Here is a 23,864-nt window from a genome sequence, read left to right on the forward strand (position 1 = left end):
TCTGCACTCGAGCTCGCAGTACCAAAGCTTACCGAACATTTACGTGTGCTGTAACTTTAATCAGCTTTGAATGGTGATAGTCCATGCAGCCACCCTCCTTTCCTTTGGCACACACAAGCAGAGACACACACCTCTGCAGGACAACTCAGAGCACATATGCACTTAGCAGGATTGAGCATAGCAAACGGTGCCAAAACAACAACAGTATGAAGTAACTGATGCTCTTTAAAAATTCAGAGGCCTCTATTGAACAGACAGTGTGGCACACATATCCACACATCACGGGGCCGCATATCCCTGAAGCCCACCGGTCTGGCTGCAGGCTGCTGCTCATCTCCCAGCACGCTTTGGAGCCAGAATGGCAGAAAGTGATCCTAATATGTGTGTGTACATATATATATATATATATATATATATATATATATGTATATATATATATATATATATATATATATATATATATATATATATATATATATATATATATATATATATATATATATATATATATATATATATATATATATATATATATATAAACATAATTAGGTATATATAAAAAACATAAATAGATATATTCATTTCTTAATTTAAAATACTTTGAGGGCTTTTTGGATTTAAAACCCACCATAGACACACAGTCATAACATTCACACAAGTAGCTGGCTCAAACACATCCCTGCAGACACTCAGGCCCCCCTCTACTCTCACACACAGACCTATAGTCACTTGTCGAGTGGCTAATATCTTTCCAAGGTCACACCTGACAAGGAATTCCAATGAGATTAAGTGTCATCAGTGTGGCTTTAGCCCTGTTCAGCTCATTGTTCTTGGAAACTGCGTTTGAGCTGGAAACGAGCAAACCTCGCCGGGCCATAAACCTCTTCCCTCCACAGTGGTGGGCCCAGTTTACATGACAGATGGTTAAATGAAGGTCTGCAAATCAAGGATCTAATAACGAGGAAGCGAGAGATCCATACAGAAGGCGGGAAATAAACTATATTCTTTTTTTAATGACTGCAGACGGAGAAACTGTTAATTGAAGACCACATCCTTCGTCTCTGCATCTTTAGGAGTTGTCAGTGTTTGCTAAAGCCTCAGGGTTTCTTATGAAAGTTTGCCGTACTTGTGCCTATTATCACAATCATTTTGCTGTAATGACGAGCATGCTACCCGCTTCATATTTCCTCTCACACGAGGCTGCCGCCTGGCAAATAATCTGTGTGTTTGCTTTGCAGAGGCTTCTCATGAAGCAGCAGTCTTGTTAGTGTGTCAGGCAGCATTTGGTGTGCCGCCGTTCACACTGAATTTGACAAATAGTCCTTTGGTGGCAGCAATGAGCATTTTGTCATCTCCTCTCAAGTGCCAACTCAATGTCCAATTACGCCTCGGTGACTAATTTAATTACAGTAACAGAAGAAATGGGTTGATTCAATTCATTCCAATTAAGCGCGATCGGGCCAGTCAGGTCAAATTTTACTCATCTAAGGTGTGACTTCTCCATCACATTTCCCTCTGCGTCACTCTATGGAAGCAACAAACGCCAGTATGATAAGAAGAAACCAGGATTTGGTCAGATGGATTCAAACCTTCAGAGCTGAAAGTCATCATCAGCCCATGTCTTTAATATACTTTAAAAAAAGAAAAAGGAAATAAATATGATTATGTTTGTAATGTTTTTTGCTAAATGCACAAATTTAAATTGGGTTTCTTTTTTAGAAAAAGTCTTAAATATTCTGTTATGACGAAACAACATTTGGAGGGGAAAAAAAATCAATGTTAAATTAAAAAGAAATTATGCAAAATACAAACAGGAACAGTGGAGTGATCATGTTAAATTACAACATCAGCTCTTTCATGCATTCAAAATTCCCTCAAACAAACTCATTTCAAATATTGTTCTGTAATTATTATTTTGTGAAGAATTGAGAATGACTTAAATGCTGCAAGAATAAAGTTGTAACTTCAAAATAAAACCCTTTTGGAAAGCCTTGGACCAATACGCATTCATGTCAGCGGGTTGCTTTAAGTAACTCCAGTATGTGCGAAGAAATCATCTAATAAATAAACCAAACGTGCACGTTCATTAAAAAGTAAGTCAATTGAAGGAGTCTCTCCAGTTCATAGTACAAAAAAACGCACAGCAAGAGCTGCTTTGCGATTGGTGGAGATGAAGCCCTGGGGAGCGCGCCATAGGCTGCTACCTGCTGCGGGTGCTGATGCGCATTGGCACCAAGTTGCGGCGCCGCAAAGGTCTCTGATTGGACGCTGACGCTAAAGTCACGTTTTTTTATAGCTCCGGAAGTCATGACTTAAATAACACATCGTTGTCATATGAACTTAAAAGTGAAAATAGGAATCAATACAAACAAGGCATACTCTTAAACTTCTTTTACCTCGTGGTGTCTTCCTGTCACAGCGGCCTCTGCTCGTGGTATCCTCACTGGCACGGAGCCTCGCCTTCTGCGGGCTCTGAGAGAAGAGCAGACACGTGTGCCGGTGCGCTTTACGCAGGAGAGAAGGGCCAGGTCGGGTTGCCCCGCGTGTTCTTACCTTCCAGCGCGGATCCGGTGGGGGCCAAGTGGGGCGAAGGCGGCTGCTTGTTGTGTGATTCCACGTCTCCCCACACGTTGCTTTTTGCTCCTCCAGCAGCGGCGCTCTCCCCTGTCAGCCGAGCGCTGCGCGCCTTCAGAGTAAAGGATGCCTCCGAGGCGCATCCGGTCCCGCTGAACTATAAAACCGGCGCTTTTCAAACGGACTCTTCAGGATGCTGAACCTGTCTGGCATCCAATCAGCCTCAATCAAAAATAACAAAAATATAAAAAAAAAAAAAAAACACGAAGGGATTCAGCTTTTGGCTCGTGATTTCTCCCCGTTATGTGTGTGTGTGTGTGTGTGTGGTGGGGGGGGGGGGGGGGGGTCATGGCGGATTAAACGCACCTGGTCTTAAGTGGCACCTTGCCTCGTTTCCTCTTCCCTTTTATCATCAGCAAAATAAAGATTGGGCCCCACAGAGGCGATTGTACAGGCTGGCCCCCAGGGGCGCATGGGATACTCATTCCTGCGCCTTTGTGATGATATTGATGATGATGATGGCCAAGTGGACAGTTTGATTTTTGTGTGGCGAGCTAGTTATAAAGAATCAATATTATATCAAGGGGGTAACTTTGGTGATAAAGGACTTCAGCCACTGTGGCTATTCATCATAAGTCTGTAGCAAGCAGATAGGTCAAAAGAAATTATATTGCTCTAAAGAGTGTGTGTCCTTATCTCCCGGTGCCAGGGGAGTGGAGAACACGCCGATCGATACAGTAGCTGCCGTGGACTCCTTGCAATTATCAATAGCTGATTTTGTCTTCCTGGGGCTGCATCTATTAATACCAGATAATAACAGCCTTTTGGACACAACTTGAAAGAGGGTGATGGAAGGAGGAAGGAGGGAAAGAAGAGGAGCGCGCAACTTTGCTCACAGGACGCCCTTGTCAAAGGATTTGTCTGTTATATGATGTGGACGCAGAGGAAGAGTCAAACAGACGGGAGAAAGGGGGTGAGGGGGAGGAGGGGTCCCCCCTGCACACACACACACACACACACACAATCACACACACACATACAGCTAAGGAAAAACAGGAAAGTGTTTGTGGAACTTGGAGTTTAAATATGATTATAAAATGCACGTTTATATAACAGTAACAGAAATGCAACTCTACCTTTTTTAACTAAGTAATATCAATTCAATCCAATGATTTAAACGCAAAAAATAGAGAGAATGATAATAAACAAAAATAAATCAAAATGCCTAAAGTGACGATTTTCCTCCCCCTTGTTCAAAGTCACTTTTTATTAAATTGTGCAGCTTTTTATCATCTCCATAAAGAAAGATGAAAATGCTGAGAGTCGTTTCATTATAAAAGGCTCCTCGGGATTCAGGTGACGCTCTGTCCATTCATCTGTCCATCCGTCATGCGTCGCGGCTGATGGGATGGGAGGTCGAAATCTGGGTGTTCACTGGGAACACTGGAGACTGGGGGCGACGCACTGAACAGTAAAGTGGTGGTACATCCTAGCGGTGGCTGCAAGCAATGGGCTGAGCCCTTGCTTGGGGGCTGACTCTCACACACAGCGCAGTCCCCCCTCACACACAGAGCCGTGCTCGACCAGGAGACACAGCGACACAGCGAGCGTTGCACAGTTTGAAAGTTGGCTCCGGTGTGAGCCCGCGATCCAAACCCAAAGGGAAGACCGAGTTTTTGACCGACAAGAGGAGTTTGAAACCCAAGTGCGGGCAAAAGGAAAGACTTTCGGTGGGTGGGGGGGAGCGCACAACCGAGGGCGCAAACAAGAGCTGAGGCTCGACAGGAGTACAAGAGGAACTTCCACCAGACCTCTGAGCAGCCCTGACTTTGTATTTTTATTTTTTTCTACAGGACCCAATTTGATTTGTGGTCCCCCCCCTCTTTGCCGAGAGCAGAACTGCTGCTCCATCAAGAGACGCGCGTAAAAGTTTTGGAGAGCGCCTAGTGAAGAAAACGGTGACAACTCACCGCATCCCGTCATTTCTCCCGCTACCGGCATATTTCACCAGACATCCACCTAAGCGGAGAAAACATTCAAGACCTGCCGCATCCTAAACACTTAACCCGTTTCCTTTGAAGGAGGACGAAGAGGGGGGAAAAGTTAGCGAGGAAGAAAGTGCGAGGAGAAGTGAACCAAGAGCTGGACTGTTATGAGCAGAAAAAACGTGATAAAGGCCAAATAAATGCTGTATGAGGAGCTCTTGAACTGCTGCGCTCACAGTTGAAGGAGAGGGGAAGGGGAGCCGGACGGAGACCCCCTGTGAACTGGGCAAAACAACAGATTTAGTGTGTTGTTGGGGGAGGTAAGGAGAAAAGAGACGGATAAAGTCTGAGAGTGAAGCGGCTAATTGCTTAGTCCGTCCCTCATTACCATATCCAATGCGCGTCCGCTGGACCCCAGCCAATCCTCCCCACCTTCACACGATGCCATTAATCGCGAGGCATTATTCACTATCATAATTATCATCCCGACATGCGCAATCCGACGCACAGCAGCGGCAGCAGCAGCAGCAGCACTGGCTAATTCCAGGTTTGCCCCCCTCTCCTCTGTGCGCTTCCAGACTCTTGGCGAACTTTTTGCGCGCTGAGTGCCCAGCTCTCCGCTGATGCTTCTGCCAAACGCAAGCACATCTCGGAGCGCCAACCCCGCAGCCTCGCCGCCCCCGACGCCAGCAGCATGTCCCGACGCAAGCAAGCCAAGCCGCAGCACCTCAAGTCGGACGAGCCGGATCCCGCAATAACCGGGGTGATTTCCGAGCGCGGTGAGTGGACGGGATCAGCTGGATCCAGCTTCTCCTCAGCTCTGTTGGATCTTTTTTGCTCCCCTTTCGGTAGTTTATTCATGATTGGAAGTATTTGTAACTTGATAACATGTCAAGATTTATTTCTAAAATACAGATGCAGGAATTAAATATTATTCAATCAAAAATATGTTTTTTGAAACAGCCCCCAAAGACAGTAAATGGTTAGATTTTTAAATTTAAACAGCTTTTCTTTACCTTTAAAAAACCTGCACGCCGTGCAGGCGGCATCATGGAGGACTGGTAGCTGACAGATGACCTTAAGGATTAATGGCACGCATGCACGTTGGAGCAGAAACGTGGAACAGTTCGCACTTTGGTGCTGAAGGCCTCTCGGAGAGGCCTGTGAGAAATAAAGCAGAGATTAAACGCCGTTTTTTAAGCGTGGAATCAGCGGAACTGTGCTCTTAAAATGAAGTCCTTCCCCGTGGAGTTTGTTTTCGCGCGCGCGCACGGCTCCACGCGTCCTAACGCGCAAAAAGATAAGTTGGATAAATATTTGACATCTCCTCACAATGGGAGAAATTTCAGTTTCAACAGTCAGCAGACTAGATCGTGTAAGAAAACGATTTTTTTTCTTTAATTACTAATTAGAATTTTTAATTTCAGATTCTTTGTCTTCCCTCGCCTGCTTGGCTCGGCGAGGGGACAAAATGCGGAGTCTGTTGCAGGTCGAGCCCTTGTTTTGTCATGGAAATGTTTTTGTTTACCCCCCTCCCATAAATTTGGCACACTTGATTTGTTCCCTTTCGCCTACAATGTCGACAAGATCGCTTGACAGAGCCTGTCCTCGCCATATGGAGAGAAGGATTATTTATCCTTTAAAGCTGCATTCAGGCTCTCGCAGCACAAAACACCATTAGAGAGTCGAAGGAAGGTTCAAAAATTCTACTTTTTACTTATGTAGACATAATATTTCCAATCAAAAGAAAATCTTCAAATGACACTCAGTGTGTCACTCAATTAACGGGCAGCATCCAAAACATTTTTATTTGGGCTTTTATTTGCCTTTTTGAGAATTTGCATTTAAACCTCTCAGTTGTTTTTTTGTTTGTATTTTATTTTGTAAATTTAATCTAAAATGTTTGGTTGTCTTGGAAGTTTGGGATATTTTTTCCACATTAGTTCCTGTTGACTCACAAACACACGTTGTGGGGCTTCTGTGGGGCAGAAATGCGTGATGTAATCTCTGGGGAGCGGCTGTCTTTGCATGTTGAAATGTCGCTGAGAATAGAAGGAGGTGTGGGGGGGGATCACATTGATGACTCCCTGCCCTTTTGTCCAGTTTTACCCTTTTCGCTTTTTGTAATTTATGGCCCTTTCACAGACAAAAACCCAAACACGCTGCCTTGGTGTTTCAGATAACTCCCCCTCTCTGATTCTGCTCTGCGATACAGAGCATCCATCAGGTCTCTCTCCTGTTGGATTGAGGAATGAAAAGAAAGAGGATCGCCCTTTTGCTGTGTATGATTTTATTCATTAGGATTAGCCAAAAATATATTTTTACTCATATTAAAAAGAAGAAATAATGAGAAAAAAGTGAGATTCTTTCTTCATTTTCATACACATTCCTCCTAAAAAAGGAACATATGCACATACCAGAGGACTGCATTCTAGGTAAAACACTGTTTACCGTCAGTCTGCAGTGCTTAAGATGGGTGTGGGTATTTTTGTTCCTATAGGAGCACTGAACAGACTTCAGGACAGAGGAAGCGACAAAAAGGGTCGATTGGTTGAGCAGAGAGAGCCAGAACCTCCAATAATCCAAAGCTACAATCTTTGACAAGCTTCTGACGTCTGACTGTTAGTGTCCTTTGGTTTTCTGCGGTCCAGCCCCACAAACTCACCACCAGTACTCACAAATAAGAAGTCCAAAGTTCCATTTCAGACTCATCAACTTTCACAGACTTTGGATACCCTGCTGTCCATACGATGAAGATGTCAGACACTTTGTTTGATTTCTTTAACTCCACCTGCACAACGCTTATTTCTTTGTTCGCTCACGCTGCTCGAATGAGCCTCTAATCTGCTCCAAAACATGAAAAACTCAAGTGCCAACAAACCCCTGTTTGGCACATCATCTGCCCTCGAGGCCTTCCGGACACTTCCCCTCAGGGGGCACGGAGGGGGTAGTGTATCCCTGTGAAGATGAGGGAAGGGGGCTGATTGGGAGTGTTTCTTGAAAAGCCTGCTGACTTAACCTTTGTGTAGCCCCGACCAGTCAGATCCTGCCGCTAGATGTCAAGCTCTTTGTGCAATTAGAGCGCGTGCCGCTGACCTTGGCAGCGCGGCTCGCTCGTGTTCTAGAAAGTGTGGCCAGCGCCGGGCTTGTCAGCGCACCGCCACTTCCTCTGCACACTGCCAGGGCTTTGAAGGCGCGCACGGTGAGGCGTTGGTGTGCAAACTGCATCAGTCACAAGAGAACTGCGACATTTTCCTGAGTGGCTTTTAAAACAATCAAAAGAGCGTTTTATTTTTCCATTATCGTGGCTTCATGACAAACTCTAAGCATCTTTCAGAAACACATCCAGGCTTTGGGGGTTTTATTTTGGACTTTAAAGTGACATTAACGTTATGTCACTCTGGAAAGTTAAAATATTCGGATAGATTTTTCCTCAGTGGCCAAAATAAAAATAATGACAGACGTTTTGAAAGCAAAGGGAAAAAAAATAGCAAAGTGAAAACATCCCTGCTTACAGTGACAACATGGCAGTTGCCCACTTCCCCTGCTGGGGGGCTTTACTTGCCTTTTGTTTAAATCCCCTCTCACCATTGGGTGCAGGTCTGAGGACCACCCACACTGTTGTGCTAAGGATATCTTCAAGAAGGCACTTAAATATGGCTGTGTCTTAATTACTACTCAGCACTGAAAACACATATGAGCAAGTAAGATCCTGATTGAGAGGAAGAACGGGACAGGAGACGGAAGGGCAGTTTAGCATCAGGCAACAATGCCGAGTTCTGCTAGATCTGCAGGATTTAGGAGAGAACTAATAAGAGTCACCCACAGAGGATTTGCATTTGGTCATCAGCCTGGTTGGTTTCGGGATTTTTCATAGATTTGTTTGAAAAATGAAAGCCTTTTTGATTGGAAAAATTAATTCCTTTTCATTTGCAAAAAGCACAAATGCAGCTTCATTAGGCTTCTCTTCCATAACATAGAGGATGAGCATCGTTAGATCCTGAGGCCCCCTTCCGGGTCTCAAGCTCCTTTGTGAGTCCAGAGCCACACGGGTGGCGCAAACCTCTGGACAGAGTGCCGTCACCGAGTACTGTATCGCAAACGCTTGCACAAACAAATCGTTAATGTTTTGGCTGCCGCACATCTGCAGGCGATGACAAAGGCCTCTGTGTCTGCGCAGATATGACTGTACCACTCTGCAGTAGGGCTGACCAGGCCGATGACACGCGCTACACTCAGAGCTGAGCTCCAGGAGGAGGAGGAGGATGCATGAGGAGCGCTTCAGTGAGGAGGAGGCCTGCTAGAAATTCAAGAGCAGAAAACATAAAATAAACAATTTTATTTAAAAGAACACGGCGCGCTTTGATTTATTTTTTTGGATCTAAGAAAACAATTTCAGTGGAAAAATTACGCTTCAACAAAAGTCTGGATTAGATCAACTAATAATAAAATATTAATTCTTTTAAATGGTTTGTTGCGAAAATATTCATGGATTATAAAATGTAAAAAAAAAAAATCAAATGCTAAATTAATGAACAGCAAAAAAGGAAAATTTACCAAAAAAAAAGGAAACTAGGTTTGACCCAGCAGATCTCTGCTTTGCCCCGATTGAAGCAAAACCTTCCAGTGAATCATCACCTCTGAGCTTCCGCTAAGGAGAACAGAGAGAGCGCAGAACGCTCCAACACGCTCACGTAAAACCTGTTTGGAAAGGTTTTCAGCAAATCCATGAAATTACAAGCCTTTTTTTCAGTCGTCGGTGTCTGTCAGGAAAAAAATGAAAATAGTTGAGAGTCAGGGAGATCATTTCTTTCTGCTCTTTTTCAGAAACAGTCCAAGCATAAACAGCTCGACTGATCCTAGACTTCAGTTAGGTTAGCTGTGAAGTCATCGCTCTGATTCCTGTGTGTGTCTCAAAACACACATCTGGTTAAATGAAAACTCTTAAAAGAATGAAGAACCATTGGATTTTCCCCCTCTCATCCCTTACTTTTATCATCCTATTGAAAAATCAGTAAAATCAATAAGGCAAAACACCCCCCAAGACAAACACGCACACACACACACACACACATTTTTATCTTTCATTAGGGGTTGAAAATAATTGACTGTTTGAAGCTTTGCATCGCTGTAATTAACTTAGAGAGGTTGTTGTAACATTTTAGGCCATAACAACAAAAATATGCTCATTTTGGCCTTTTTCTTTGGATTTTGAAACAGTTCCTGAGCTGTGGTGTTATTAGCTTTACATAGATCTCCGTAAGAAGAACAAGAGGAGAAAGTCTGGGATTTAAAAACACGTTTGTGCTTTTAAAAATAAGGAATCACCATTTTCCTACTTTTGTAAATGAATTTTTTATTGATTGATTGATTTTCCACTTCAGGGTAAATTTAAAACAGCTAGTTGCACTTTTTCTTCAGAACCAAAACAGCGTTGTTTGGGGTTTATTTGTTGTACTTCCATGCATGTGCTTATAATCTGTTCATTGTCCTTAATTCTTTCCCACAAGACGTGTGTGTTGTGTGTGTGTGTGTGTGTGTGTGTGTGAGTGTGTGGGTGTGAGTGTGTGTGTGAGTGAGAGTGAGGTCAGAGGTATACAAAGGCCACCACTTGTAATTGTATGAATGAATGAAAGAGATTGACAGTAATACCATTCTAATAACTAATCAGCTCAACACAATGCCTACTCATTTGTGTTGACCTTTCAACCCTCAATTATGGAAATGAGTTCTGCTCTCCTCTGCTGAGCTAAGGAGATTTCCAGCCTCCTGTCATGTGTCGCTGACGTTGTAAAGCTCCAGGTTTTTCTTTAACTGCTTGATTTCTGTTTCTTTTTTTTTGAGTTTTTAATTGTTCCAATTGTTTTAGTTGAATTCAGTTTTGGGTCCCTGTGTTTCTTTAGGGAATACTGCAAATATGGATGAAAACCAAACACCAAACCGAATGAAAGCAGACTTTATTTCATTTTTTTCTTGCTGTAATTGCTCAATCAGAGGTGTTTGATTTAACCTGGCTACACACATGATTAGGTAAAATAATAACCCGCTCTGTCAGTTCTAGCACCCAGTGGGGATGAGAACACCCCGGCTGTACGAAAGCGTTCTGTTGATACTGAATTAATTCACAGTCACCAGACCATGATAGCGGTTGCACCCACCTTCTCCTGCTTTTGGCCACAGATTACAGGAGCTCTGATGAATTTCTTTAATAATGAGTCACTGTAATTGGCACAAATGTGTGCTTGACTCGCTTCATTTTCAATTCAGCGTGCGCACTGCGGGAATCTCACAGAGCACCGCAGGACTTGAGCTGTTGGACAGACGTCCGGGATGCAAAGTTCAATCATTAGAATATAAATCATGGCTATTTGGGGATTTTAGACCCAATAATTATTGAGAAAAATGCTTCCTTTTTAACATAAAAGTCAAAGTGAATGTCCTTTTAAACTTTAATCAGCAATTTATACGTTAAAATACTATTAGCTCGTGTGTTTATTTATGTTAATTCATTTTTGTTTTGCTTAGTTTCAACAAATCAAAATTCAAATAAGATACTCATTTATCACATGTTTGCACTTTTATTAAAAAATGCTTATTTGTAAAAAAATTTTTTGCAGTGGTTAAAATATTTAAAATTAGGGCAAAAACTCAGTGATTTTTCTTGAATGTTTGGGTGTGATAAAAAAAGTCAATTTCCAAGGTAAACTTCATTACTGTTAAGAGTTTATAGAAACACACAGACAGAGGAAAACGAAATGAACTCAGAAGGTGATGTTGATATGTTTTCCATCGGGTGCGGACTTGTGCCAGTTTGTTGCATGTGGAAGAGGAAGGGGCTTTGTATAACTGTGATTAAACATGTGGAACTAATCAGAGACCTTGGTGCCACGGCACAAGTATGGTATTTGTAGACGCTTATGTCAGACAGAGAGTAAAAGATCATTTCTAAACTGTAAGACAACGTTTAGCATTTTACTTTATTTTTTCCTATGAGAAAAACTCTTTGGTTGTTTATTCTTAATGTAATAAATGTAATTCTAATTCAGAATAAAAAATGTCACTGGGGAAAATGACTCATCTTCAGAAAATTATTGAGACATTTTCAGGGTCAAAACAGCCCCTTTTGGAATCTAAAAGAAAAGATCTAAGCATCTGAAATTCAAGTGGAAATGACTGAGCTTGATAGCAGAGGGGAATCCTAATGGGGCCATCAAAGCCCGATTTGTACCCAACAGATGAGGCAGCTGTGAATTGTATGAAATATTGGAAATCAATGGCTTCTATGGAATTTCATTAAGCGGCAGTATCCACAATTGATAGGCCCTCATAATTTGATGGATTGCACAAAGAAAATTATTAGCTGTTTCAATGGAGAGAGTGTGAATGCACAAATCTGGGGCTTGAGAATTGGTGAACTGGGGCAATTTGTTCAGAGTTAAAAACACAAATAAATAAATAAAAAAGTTTATTGATTTTGGTTATGTTAAAAGTAAAAAAAAAAGGCAAAGGTTAAACCTTTGCTGCACTGCTCTGTAAAATATGTGTGGATTCATTATTGATTATTTATTCATTAATTCTCTCCCCCCACCCCCCCACCCCCATTCCTATTATTTTCCGCTGTCTGCAGCCCAAGGTGACGTGCTGGATGACGCTGACAGCGGGAATGAGAGCCGCAGCGGCAGCGAGGAGACTCATGTTTGTGAAAAGTGCTGTGCTGAGTTCTTCAAGTGGTCCGACTTCTGTGAACATTTAAAGAGTTGCACCAAAAACCCCCTGGTGCTGATCGTGAATGAGAATGATGACGCGCTGAACCCCTCCCAGGAGTACCCATCTGAGCCCTCTCCTTTACCCAGCTGCCCCAGCGAGCAAGATGACAGCGAGGACCCCAGGGAAGGAAGCCACAGTCCTGTTGGGGACTGTGATGACATCCCAGATATAGCAACCTTGAATAGAGTCAACATGATTGAAAAGGAAGATGAGCAGATGGAGGTTGAGCTTTCTCCAGAAAAAAATATGGATTCTGAAGAAAGAGACATAACATCTCCGGAGCCTAATGGCTCCCTACCTCAGCTCAATGACATTGTCCCCTCTGTCGTTACAAGCTATACCATGCCAAGCACCAATGTTACCTTGGAGACGCTTCACGGCACCCGAGTTGCTGTTGCCCAGTTTTCCCAGAGTGTGAGAGCAGCAGCGGGAAATGGGATTTCTTCCATGGCTATTCCCATGATCCTGGACCAGCTGATGGCTCTCCAGCAGCAGCAGATTCACCAACTTCAGCTCATAGAACAGATCCGTAGTCAGGTGGCTCTCATGAACAGACAGTCTGCTCCGCAGCCCAATCTTTCTCACCATAACAGTAATGTTGCTGGAAACCAGGGGCCTTCCTCTTCATGTGTTCCTGCTGTTGCCGGCCAGCTTCCACTGCATAGCTTTGTCGCCCCTCCTGTCCATCAGCTGCCTGTTAGGTTGCCAGCCACTCTTACTGGTCAAGGCCCATCTGCCATGACGTCATCTTTAGAAAGGCCTGTCCCTCAAACACCACAAAGTGGCTCTCAGCAGTCCAACTCTTCAGTTTCAAACTGCTCCCCAAACAGGTCCGTGTTCCCCCCTCCGACTGGCACTGGTCTGTCGTCTCTACATCCAACTTGCTCGTCTTCAGTCACAAATAACAATACCAGTTCTAGTATCAGTATAGCAGGAGGCGGTGGCATTAGCAGCGGCTCAGCCCCTCCCAGAAACTCCACCACCCCTCCAACCCTCAGTCATGGCAGCCTCCTGAGCTCTGCCTCCAGTCTACCCCTTATACCTCACAGTTCCTCAAGCACCGTCATTTTCCCCAATCCGCTGGCGAGCATTGCAGCCACAGCCAATGCGCTTGACCCCCTTTCTGCGCTGATGAAGCACCGCAAGGGGAAGCCCCCAAATGTGTCTGTGTTTGACACCAAGCCCAGCTCGGAAGACCCTTTCTTTAAGCATAAGTGCAGGTTCTGTGCCAAGGTGTTTGGCAGCGATAGCGCCCTGCAGATTCACTTGCGTTCCCACACTGGAGAGAGACCCTACAAATGCAACATTTGTGGGAATCGTTTCTCCACCAAGGGGAATCTGAAGGTACACTTCCAGAGACACAAAGAAAAGTACCCGCACATTCAGATGAATCCTTACCCGGTGCCAGAGTACCTGGACAATGTGCCCACAAGCTCAGGCATTCCATATGGCATGTCGTTGCCTCCAGAAAAACCCGTCACCACATGGCTTGACAGTAAACCTGTGCTCCCCACTGTTCCCACCTCTGTTGCACTACAGCTACCTCCAACTCTACCAAGCATGATTGGAGGCTTTGCTGAGTCGCCAAGCCTCACTCCACTCAGTAGGTCCCCTCAGAGGCATTCTCCCCCCTCCAGTGAATGTGCATCTTTATCACCAAATGTAGCCACTGACTCCACTAGGACCACCACTTCACCATCCCCAAACCCCAACCTTGGGAGTGATGGACCTCCACTCTTAAAACCTGAAGGGATTCTGTTGTCCCCAAATTACTCGGCTAGGCCAGGAGAGAACACAACCACCACAACTACAGTAACCCAAGTACTTCTTTCCACAACTAACACCTCAACAACATCCTCAGGCAGCGGACAGGTTTCTGAGTCAATCAGCAGCCCCAGTTCAGCATCTAACGCTGTTTCCCATCCTGTTCTTCCAATGCTTTCTGAACAGTTTAAGGCTAAGTTTCCCTTTGGAGGCCTTCTAGACTCTATGCAAACCTCAGAGACGTCAAAGTTGCAGCAGCTTGTTGAGAATATTGACAAAAAGATGACTGATCCGAATCAATGTGTAATCTGCCACCGTGTTCTGAGCTGCCAGAGTGCTCTGAAGATGCACTACCGTATCCATACTGGTGAGAGGCCGTTCAAGTGCAAAATATGTGGACGGGCATTCACCACAAAGGGAAACCTGAAAACACACTTTGGAGTCCACAGGTCCAAACCCCCTCTACGAGTGCAACACTCCTGCCCCATATGTCAAAAAAAGTTCACCAATGCTGTTGTGCTGCAGCAGCACATCCGCATGCACATGGGAGGGCAGATTCCCAACACCCCTCTCCCCGAAAGTCTGCAGGAGATGGAAACAGATCTGTCTTTTGATGAGAAGAGCTTAGATGCAATGAGCAATTATGACGATGACCTCCTAGATGAGATGGAGCAGGCCATGGATGAGGAATCTGACCTAAAGGAGGGTGAATTAGACCCTTCCAAACCATATTCACCCGGGAGCTCCCCGCCGACTTCCATGATCTCCAGCATTGCTGCAATGGAGAACCAGATGAAAATGATTGACTCTACTGCAAACATGACCCATTCATTTGGTCAAAAGCCTGCTCAGAACGGCAGCAGCTTCGGAGGGGAGGCTGACTGCTTCACTACCGATTCCCTGTCTGCTGTGGGGGATGCTGAAGGTCAGAGTTTAGGGAGCCCAGCTTTGTCTGAGTCCTCTGGCTCCATGCAGCATTTGTCCCCAGCTCACAGTCATTCTGAGAGTCAGCGATCCAAGTCCCCCGCTGCACTCAATAATAATAACAGCACTAGCATGACAGTAGAGGAGGGCCAGGAGAATAACACAGCTGGCTTGACAACAGTAAAGTCGGAAAAATCCGAGACCCCATCTCCACTTTCTGCGATTGAAGGCACCGGAGCCCTTGACCTGACTGCCACTCAACCCAGCAGGCATTACATCAAGGAGGAGAGCCACTTCAGCATGCTTTTTCTAAACAGAGATCGAGGTGGGTTTAAGCAACAAAAGAGGAGATACATACATGAAACAAACATAGAATTCAAAATAATAAATTATATTCTATGCATGTGAAATTTAAATGAAGTGTCACAAAGCATTTCCATTTTTTCTAAATATCTGAACCATTCAAGCAGGCTTATTCTCACATGAATTAATGCTGTAACACTAATTTGATTTTGTTTTTCTGTTTTTAGGGCTAAGTGCTCCCAATTTGGCCAGCACCGCATCAAACATGATCAAAATGGAAATGAATGGACACGGCAAGTCTCTGAGCGACAACCATCATCTGGGCATTCAGGTTCCAGCTGCCGCGCCCACAACCACCATGAGCCCCAGTATCAACCCTATGCTGGCGCCCCCACCTCCCCGTCGCACTCCAAAGCAGCACAACTGCCAATCGTGCGGGAAGAACTTTTCTTCAGCCAGTGCTCTGCAAATCCATGAGCGCACACACACAGGGGAGAAACCGTTCGCCTGCTCCATTTGTGGACGAGCTTTCACCACAAAGGGTAACCTAAAGGTAAAGTTCAGTTTAACATCTCATTCTGAATATTAAAGGTACAAAAAGGAATTCATTGGTCAATGTCTTCACTTGGATTAAGACCTTTTCTGGAATCAGCTCATGTGATTTTTTTCATAGTTTTCCAAAGATGTTTGTCCAAAGGCCCTAAATGTGTTTGTTGCCACTAACCTTTATTTATCCAGAAACTCTGGACTTTGAGGCTTTGACTTTTTGTTGTTGTTGTTGTTTAAAAAACAAGTCATGCAAAATAGAATGAATAAAAAGGACCAGATCATTCAGACGTTTGAACTTTTTTGTGTCTGTACTTTCAGGTTCACATGGGAACACACATGTGGAACAATGCCCCAGCTCGCCGGGGTCGGCGCCTGTCCGTGGAGAACCCCATGGCACTTCTGGGTGGAGACGCCATGAAATTCAGCGAGATGTTTCAGAAAGACTTGGCGGCTCGAGCGATGAACGTCGACCCAGGCTTCTGGAACCAGTATGCAGCTGCCATCACCAACGGCCTGGCTATGAAGAACAATGAGATCTCAGTGATCCAGAATGGAGGCATCGGCCAGCTGCCCGTCAGCCTCGGCGGAGCAGGAATCACTTCGTTGGGAGCTTTGCCTGGAGGAATGGACCGTGTGCACACGGGCAGCAGCCCTCCAATGACCAGCATGGAGAAGACTAGTCTGGAGGTTGCAGCCACTCGTCCTTTCTCTAGATATTTGGAAGAGAATAAAGAGATTGGGATCAATTAAAGACTTTTCTTTAAAACTCCAAGGTAGGCATGTGGCAAAGACTAACAGTATAGTTATGGAGAACGAAACTGCTGATCCACTTTGAACTTATGTGAACTAAATGTACAGATTGAAAGAATTTTGTTTTGTTTTGGAAATATAATATTTAGTATTGGTTAGAAGTATTTGCCTTCCACCCATTCCCTCCTCACTTGATATTTCACCCATGCAAAGTTTGTCTCTTGTTTGAAAATCTGTCGTCTTGCAAGATTTGCATGGTACTTCTTGGTTTTTATTGGTATGTTTGACTGCTTTTCTGAATTCGTTTGAAAGCTGGGATCTTAGCGTCTCGGTGATGATGGACACGTGTCTTATCAGTGCAGGACTACAACACAAAAGACAGTCTGGCTTTTTGCCCCCAACTCAGTTGCTGAGTATGGAAAGACTGAAGAAAAGAAACTGAATTGTGGTGTTTCTGTGCTCGCCTGATATATTTTTTCTCATGAACTAGAAAACTTGAAAAAATGATGTTTGAACTATTTTAATCTTTACATTTAGTCTCTCAGCATTGTCTGATAATGTTGTCCTGTGTCTTTAGTATTTATGATATTGACAAAAAAAGCGGGTATTCAAAAATATATTTAATGGCCCAAGCATTTTATGGATTCTTTGTTTTTCTAAACAGCAGGCTTCAAATATCTTTGTCAATGAAGACAATATGTCATTTGAGTTGAACAGCAGAGAAGAAACTGTAGGTTTTATTTGGATATCTGTTGGGACTGTGTGTATCTCATTATCCGATAGAAAGGCAGGAGATTTCCAAAGCTGCTATGACCACAACCCTGCTTTTAACCTTTGTAAAAAGAAAAACAAAGAAGTGAAACTTTTGAAGAAATATCTATGTATAGAAGTACAGACAAACCTAAAACAGGTATGCATATTTTGTATCACATAAAAATAGGTACCATGAGTTGAGAGTACTTGTCATGTTTGTGAATGCACTTTTTAAAAACAAGGCGTTTTGTCTGTGAGTTGCCGTTAACCTTTTGACTGAGCTATCTCTCACGTGCTGTTCTCATCATTTCCAGCATCCCACTCCTCCCGCTGACAGAGGTGGTCTCTGTCTCTGCGTATGTGCTCCTCAACAGAGTGCAAACCCATCACTCAATCAGAACCTTCTCAAATAAAACAAGAAAACAGCTGTGTGCTTGTATGACCTTCTTATCGCTTTTTCAACTTCCTCTGGTTGGATTCATTTGTGGCAACATTTAGCCTTTTACAAAATGCAAACATTTTATTGAAAATGGTAACAGCTGATTTTCTGCAGAAGCCCAAAGCATAACAGTTTCACAATTAGAAGGGTCAAATCCTAAAAAAAAAATGTTTCTCACTCTCTTTTCTAGGCTCCAGACATTGCATTCATTAAAAAAAACACATTTGACTGATTTAAAATTTCTACAAGTACATTTTTGTTTTAATTTCTTATTAAAAGTGATAAAGGGAAAAGAAATAAAATACAAAATTAATTGAATAGAATGCTTTTATTCTACAAAAAGAACAAATGTACAGATAAATAAGTTTAGTGAGAAACCAAAAATGTTTTTTACATCTGATACGTATTGCTATGTTTTACACATAGAAACATTTTTTTTCATATGAACTATGTTGTTTTGGGGCATTCAAAGTTTAGTTTAATAAAAAAAAAAGCTTTCAAGTACACCAGTGTAACTTTGAATTAAAAACAAAAATGTAAGCATCAATAAATTCATTTGTGGAAAATAAACCCAATTCTTTTTCTCTATAAATCCATTGCTATTTCTTCTGTGTGTTTTTAAATGTTAACAATGAGAATCTAGAAAGTAGTTAGAAGACTTTGAAAAAAAGTTTTTAATGCTACTTTCAATTAAAAAATCAATGTCTTGGACAGAATAAAAAGAGAAATATACATATTCTTGTTTGGAAAATCCTCAAAAAACCACATTTGATTACTTATTCAGTTTATTGTAAAACTGTATGTAGGTTTTATATATATATTTTAAAAATGAACAAGTAAAGATATGAGAAATGAAAGAAGGGAAAATGTTTGATTCACCATTAGCAAAAACAGAAATATGCTCAGTTTAGTTAAATCTTTATAATAAAAACATAAAAATTCTAAATATGTGCCAAAACTTTGTAACATGCATGAAGATGAAGTAGAAACAGAAATTGCTTCTGATGTCGGTTGGAACAATGCAGAAATGTGGAAAACATGTTCAGATCTAGAAGCAAATCCTTTTATTCCAGGATTGATCAGCAGAGTTCTCGCTGTGAAATGCCCCCCGATGCTGCTGTGGCAGAGCGGTGTGCGAGACAACACCGAGTCTGGGTCCTCGGGTCCTTTGTGTGGGAACCTGCATGCGTGTGTGACAATGTGACTGTTTAACTGACGGCAGTTTCATCTCAGCACTCCCGGTGCAACACACATGGTCAGCATATGTGCAAACACACACTCTTCTGCACAAGCTCACACCCAAACACACCCATGTTCTCTCTTTTTCATGAAAAAAAAGAACAAATATTCTCCCTGCAGAACACCATGCAGCCGCATCAGGTGCAGGATGAAAGCTAGGTCTAGACGGAATTGTGAAGAACAAAAGAGTGTTTTACTGCTTATCCGTGGCAAATGAGCTGGCAAATGTAACTTAAGTAAACCAATTCTTGAATTCCTCACAATACGAAGCGAGATTACCAAAACTTTGAACTATATTTTTTGAATCTCTAGACAATTCCTCCTTTTACTGAAAAAGAAAAGTATAGGTCGTTCAAAGATCTATTTTTCTCAGAAATCATGCATGTTCTCAGATAAATTTAGATGGTTTTGTTGCGTGATATGTGCTTTAAAGCATACATGTTGTAAGAAAGTGTGGGATGAACCACAAGAAGCTGAAAAAAGAAGGAAAGGGCCGCAGGATGCTGCAAAACCAGCAGCAGGAAGCGAATTCACCGAAGCAGCGAAGCGACGAGTGCTCTGCTGAAGTCCAGCTTACATCAGCTTTCAGCACCAAGCCACAAGCATTTATTTTATGTTATTCTTTCCCCCCTTTTATACACATATTAGTGTTCCTGTTGATGGATGGGACTTAACTTTGCCCTGAGGAGCTCTGTCGTACTGATCCTGTAACGCATTCTGCTGCTCATAAGCCCATTGTTTGACACTGAGCTGTCAGCTGATGGCCAGGCTCGCTCAGTGGAATTGTGGGGTAATGAAGAAATTTCATACTGACTGTTTTTCTCTGTGAACGGCTCATTTTGCTCATATTTGAGTGGAAACAACACAGATTCCAATCATGCTTCCACTCATGTGCTCGCATTTATTGCAGACAGCCTGGATACATGCATGTGAAGACTGTTGTCTGAGACTCTAAATGGGGATTCTTCTCAAATTTATAATATAATCCAATAGGCTGCTGCTGGGGGAAATGCTTAGCATAGGGAGGGTTGCTTTACTGCAAGCAGCCACAACTATGATGCTCTTCCTGCTTGGGGTTACACAAGGCTGAAAACCATGACACTATGTTGTTTCCACAGAAAAACAAAAGCCATCCAGACTAATTTTTACCATTTTATTATTTTTTCCATTAGGCAACACAACATAATGGAATGCTCAACACCTGAAGTGCATGCAGTTTCATTTTACTGTTAAAGAACCTTTAATGGAAACCAGGGCAGCGCAGACAAAGCAGTATTTGAGCTGTCCATTTAGGGAGCTATTAACGACTTTCATTTTAGAGTAAGTTACAAGGCTAATTGTTTAAATAAACGTTACATGCCTTCCCGTTGAATCTGGCTTTTTTCGTTTTTTTTCGTAAATGTGGCAGAGTTTTTGTTTGTTTTTTTGCCACATAGAGCTCAGCCTTTTCTGACTTTCTCTGCACTTGACTGGGGTTTGTGTGTTACCTGTTTGAAGTGAATCTGTGTGACATTTGGGCATGGCACAGCGCAGAAAGACAGGCCATCATTGGGACGGGACTGTCGGCTGTTTGTTTAATACCTTTCCCACTGTGAAAGTCTCCCTGAAACAGGTGCAGTAAATATCCCCATTGATCCAGAGGCAAGGGCCCTATGATGATGTAGTGGCGAAGAGCCTTGGGAGTAAATCTAACCGACAGTAATCCAATCCCATTCGCAAGGCTGTGAGATCTGAGATAGGTGCTTTAAATCCAAAAGTGTGCCTTTTTTTCCAGAAAATTTTCACCTTTGTTGATGCTGCTTTTATTGTTTTTTCACCTTTTACGTCTCAGCAATAGAGTGAACTCATAGCTTTCGGTGAAGTGCTTTTTTTCACCATCCTTTTAAGATGTTTTGAGTAGCCAGCCTTTTAACAAGGCCACAAATTCTTTCTCTTTCCCATTTCACTGTCAAATTCACTCACCCTCTGCTTGCTCCTCTAAAGCATGTGCATCCACTTGAAGCTCGAGCTCTTCAGTAGAGAGGGTGTGAAAGGGGTGGGTGTGTCCATTATATGCATGATCACAATCACACTCCTCAAGTAATCTGTGCTTTTTTGTGATCTGTGGAAGGATCCGGCACTGGAAGCTCCAAAGCCCCCTTTAGCTGGAAGTTCCCTTTTCTGGCTGAACCCAGCCTGCAGCGGACTGCACTTCCTGCTCGGCTGCTTCAACAAGTGTCGATTTTCTTGCAGGCTTTTAAGGACCCACTCCAAAGAAAACCGTGTTTTAAACATGTTCTTCTTCTCCTGTGAGCTAACGGGAGAGTGCAAAACAAAGGGATGATGGGAAATGAAAGAAGGATCACTCTGCTCCAGCAGACCCGCCCACAACTCAGAGGCAAATTTCAAATGAACTACTGCCGCTCTGTAGAAACTATGTCCTAGGAAATGACACAGTTTTTTAAATTTTGGCGGAACACCATAACCATAATTATAAGACCACTGGGAAAGCTTTAAAATAGATCAAAAGATGATCAGAGTGGCACTTTATGATTTTTTTTCTTTATGTCCACAATAGGATGTGGGGGGTTTGTGGGAAGCGGTAATTTAGCCTGTGGGGCATCAGAAATGTTAACAGCTTAGTAAAGAGAGAAATCATTAAATGACTCAACTGATGCTTTTCTATAACTGTTTGCAACTGAAGATTGATCAAACCAGAACAAAATGTTAACCCTTTGGCTTCCAGTTCAAAAGTCTTTTTCTTAGACCAGAGTTAAGACTATTTGACCAGGTAACCACTTACCATGAAAGCAAGCCATTGCTATCTATAACTATGTAACCAACCAACAGAAACAATCATGTGACATTTTGGTTTACATTTTTTTCATTTTTCAGCATCTGGTTAAAATGAATTTCCACACCAACTTTAGTGCTTATCAAACTATGTTTTTAAATTATAATTGGCCTCTTTAAAGTCTCTGATCATGTTTTCATCCATTTTCAAAACTTTTAATTATGATTATGCCATTTTAAGCCAAGAACAAAAGACAAACTTTTGCTTTCTAGGACATAGATTCTGCAGAGCAGCAGGACATTAGAAATTCCCCTCTGAGTTGTGGGCGGGACTGTTGGTGTGGAGTAGGCCCTCCCCCACTTCCCATCATTCATCTGTTTACAATCTCTCTCACTAGCTTACAGCCCCTCACAACCCCAACATAACGTTAGCGGTGCAACATCAGAGCTATCCAAAGGTCCAGTTCTGATCCAGATTCCAGCTCAGACCAGGAAAACAAGGACATTCGTGGATCTGGTCGTCTACAAGTGCATGCATCAGAACAGAGTGAAGCAGAGAATTGGTGGCCTGCTGGTTGTAGCTTGTATCTCACAGCTACAATCTTTTTTCAACAGCATTCTTTTGTCTGATTTACAATGAAATACTTACAAATGTAATTTTAAACCTCATTTTCTTTATATATGTCCTCGATCGTCAGAAATATGCTACAAGAAAATGTTAAAAGCGGCCAAAACACAATTTTCCTCAGAGTGGGTCTTTACACAGACTGGTGTGTGGCGTTTTGCTTGACAGTTGACCTTTAATCTTCAGTTTGATAATGGCCTGACTGGGCGTGTCTTAATAACAACAAAGCCTGGATGTCCTGTCTGCCCTTTCTGGGAGAAATTTAGATTCGGCGACACTATAGCAAGTAAACGAGTAACAGTTCAAATACAGACTTCCTAAAGGGTCTATGGAAACCACTGGATCAAGTGACCTGACCCCCCCCCCCCCCACCACCACCACCACCTCTTTTATGATTAATAAGCAGAACTAGAAAGATATTTCTTTTATCACTTTCACAAAGTATGAGGACATTTAAACATGTCCTTTGTCACACTTACACAAAAACCCTACTAATGGTTAGATGCTGTCACCTTCACTTCTTGCTTGTTCTTGTTTGCTTTCTTGCATTTGTTCTCAACACCCAGCAGAATCTTTGACAAAATGTGAGGCTGCTTTGTGAAAAACACTGCCGCTGAAAAATCTAGATAAAGTAACTTTTTGACTAAATCTTGCCACCCCGTTGTTGTTGCATTAGCTTAAAGCCCATTGGCCCAATTTTAGATTTCATGAAAGCCTTTAAAATTTTGGAGAGCATAAAAAAACTGCATGAAAAGAGCAGTTATAGTGACCTTTCATGATGTTGGAGGTCTTATGCTCATGCCTCATCAATCACACCGACCCCATAGCAGTTTCCATCACAATCACACCGAAATGTACCTCACAGGAAAAATAACAGATGACTCAATCCTGCTGCTAGGAAAAAACAAACAAAGGTTTAATGCTGCTTATTTGTAAGGGAAGCATTTCAACCACCTTTGAAATCGGAATCAGCTGGACTGTCTATGATGCTGGTCAGAGCTGGTGCAGACTATGTGTAGTGCAGTGAGTTGTCTACAGAATGGGAGGAAAAGAAGTGCAGGGAAAGGTGGGGGTCCTCTAAAAAAATCAATGAATGCATGGAACATAGTGGTGGTCCACCTGAAAGAGAACATGTCATCAATTAAACAAACTTGGTGAACAGGCCCAATTCATCAGGATACGTTGTGGATCAGCTATTGGGTTCAGCTTCGACGTGACAAATGTCGGACCTCCTCTGTGTTCCCAAGGTTGCCGATCGATGGAGATCATCATTGTGATGTGGCCTTTTATCTCACGGCCTGCTCCTTTGAGACTTATATTATTCCCAACACAGATATCTCAAAGGACGAGGACAGGTGAGGAGAGGTGAGAAGGGCATGGATTTGATTGTATCTTATATTTCACAAATCTCTTGTTTGTT

At 42.8% G+C, this 23,864-nt stretch overlaps 1 protein-coding gene across 1 annotated transcript; it reads left to right on the forward strand.

Moving 5' to 3' along the window:
* Nucleotides 1-3,605: 3,605 nt before the first annotated feature.
* On the forward strand, nucleotides 3,606-17,798 carry sall3 (spalt like transcription factor 3). Its single transcript, XM_011473301.3, has 4 exons — nucleotides 3,606-5,338; nucleotides 12,187-15,339; nucleotides 15,545-15,870; nucleotides 16,185-17,798. The coding sequence occupies exons 1-4, from the start codon at nucleotides 5,254-5,256 to the stop codon at nucleotides 16,614-16,616; spliced, it is 3,996 nt and encodes a 1,331-aa protein (XP_011471603.1). The 5' UTR covers nucleotides 3,606-5,253; the 3' UTR covers nucleotides 16,617-17,798.
* The last annotated feature ends 6,066 nt before the right edge of the window (nucleotides 17,799-23,864 follow it).

The sequence above is a fragment of the Oryzias latipes genome, chromosome 16, assembly GCF_002234675.1.
Source record: "Oryzias latipes chromosome 16, ASM223467v1".
Taxonomy (NCBI): domain Eukaryota; kingdom Metazoa; phylum Chordata; class Actinopteri; order Beloniformes; family Adrianichthyidae; genus Oryzias; species Oryzias latipes.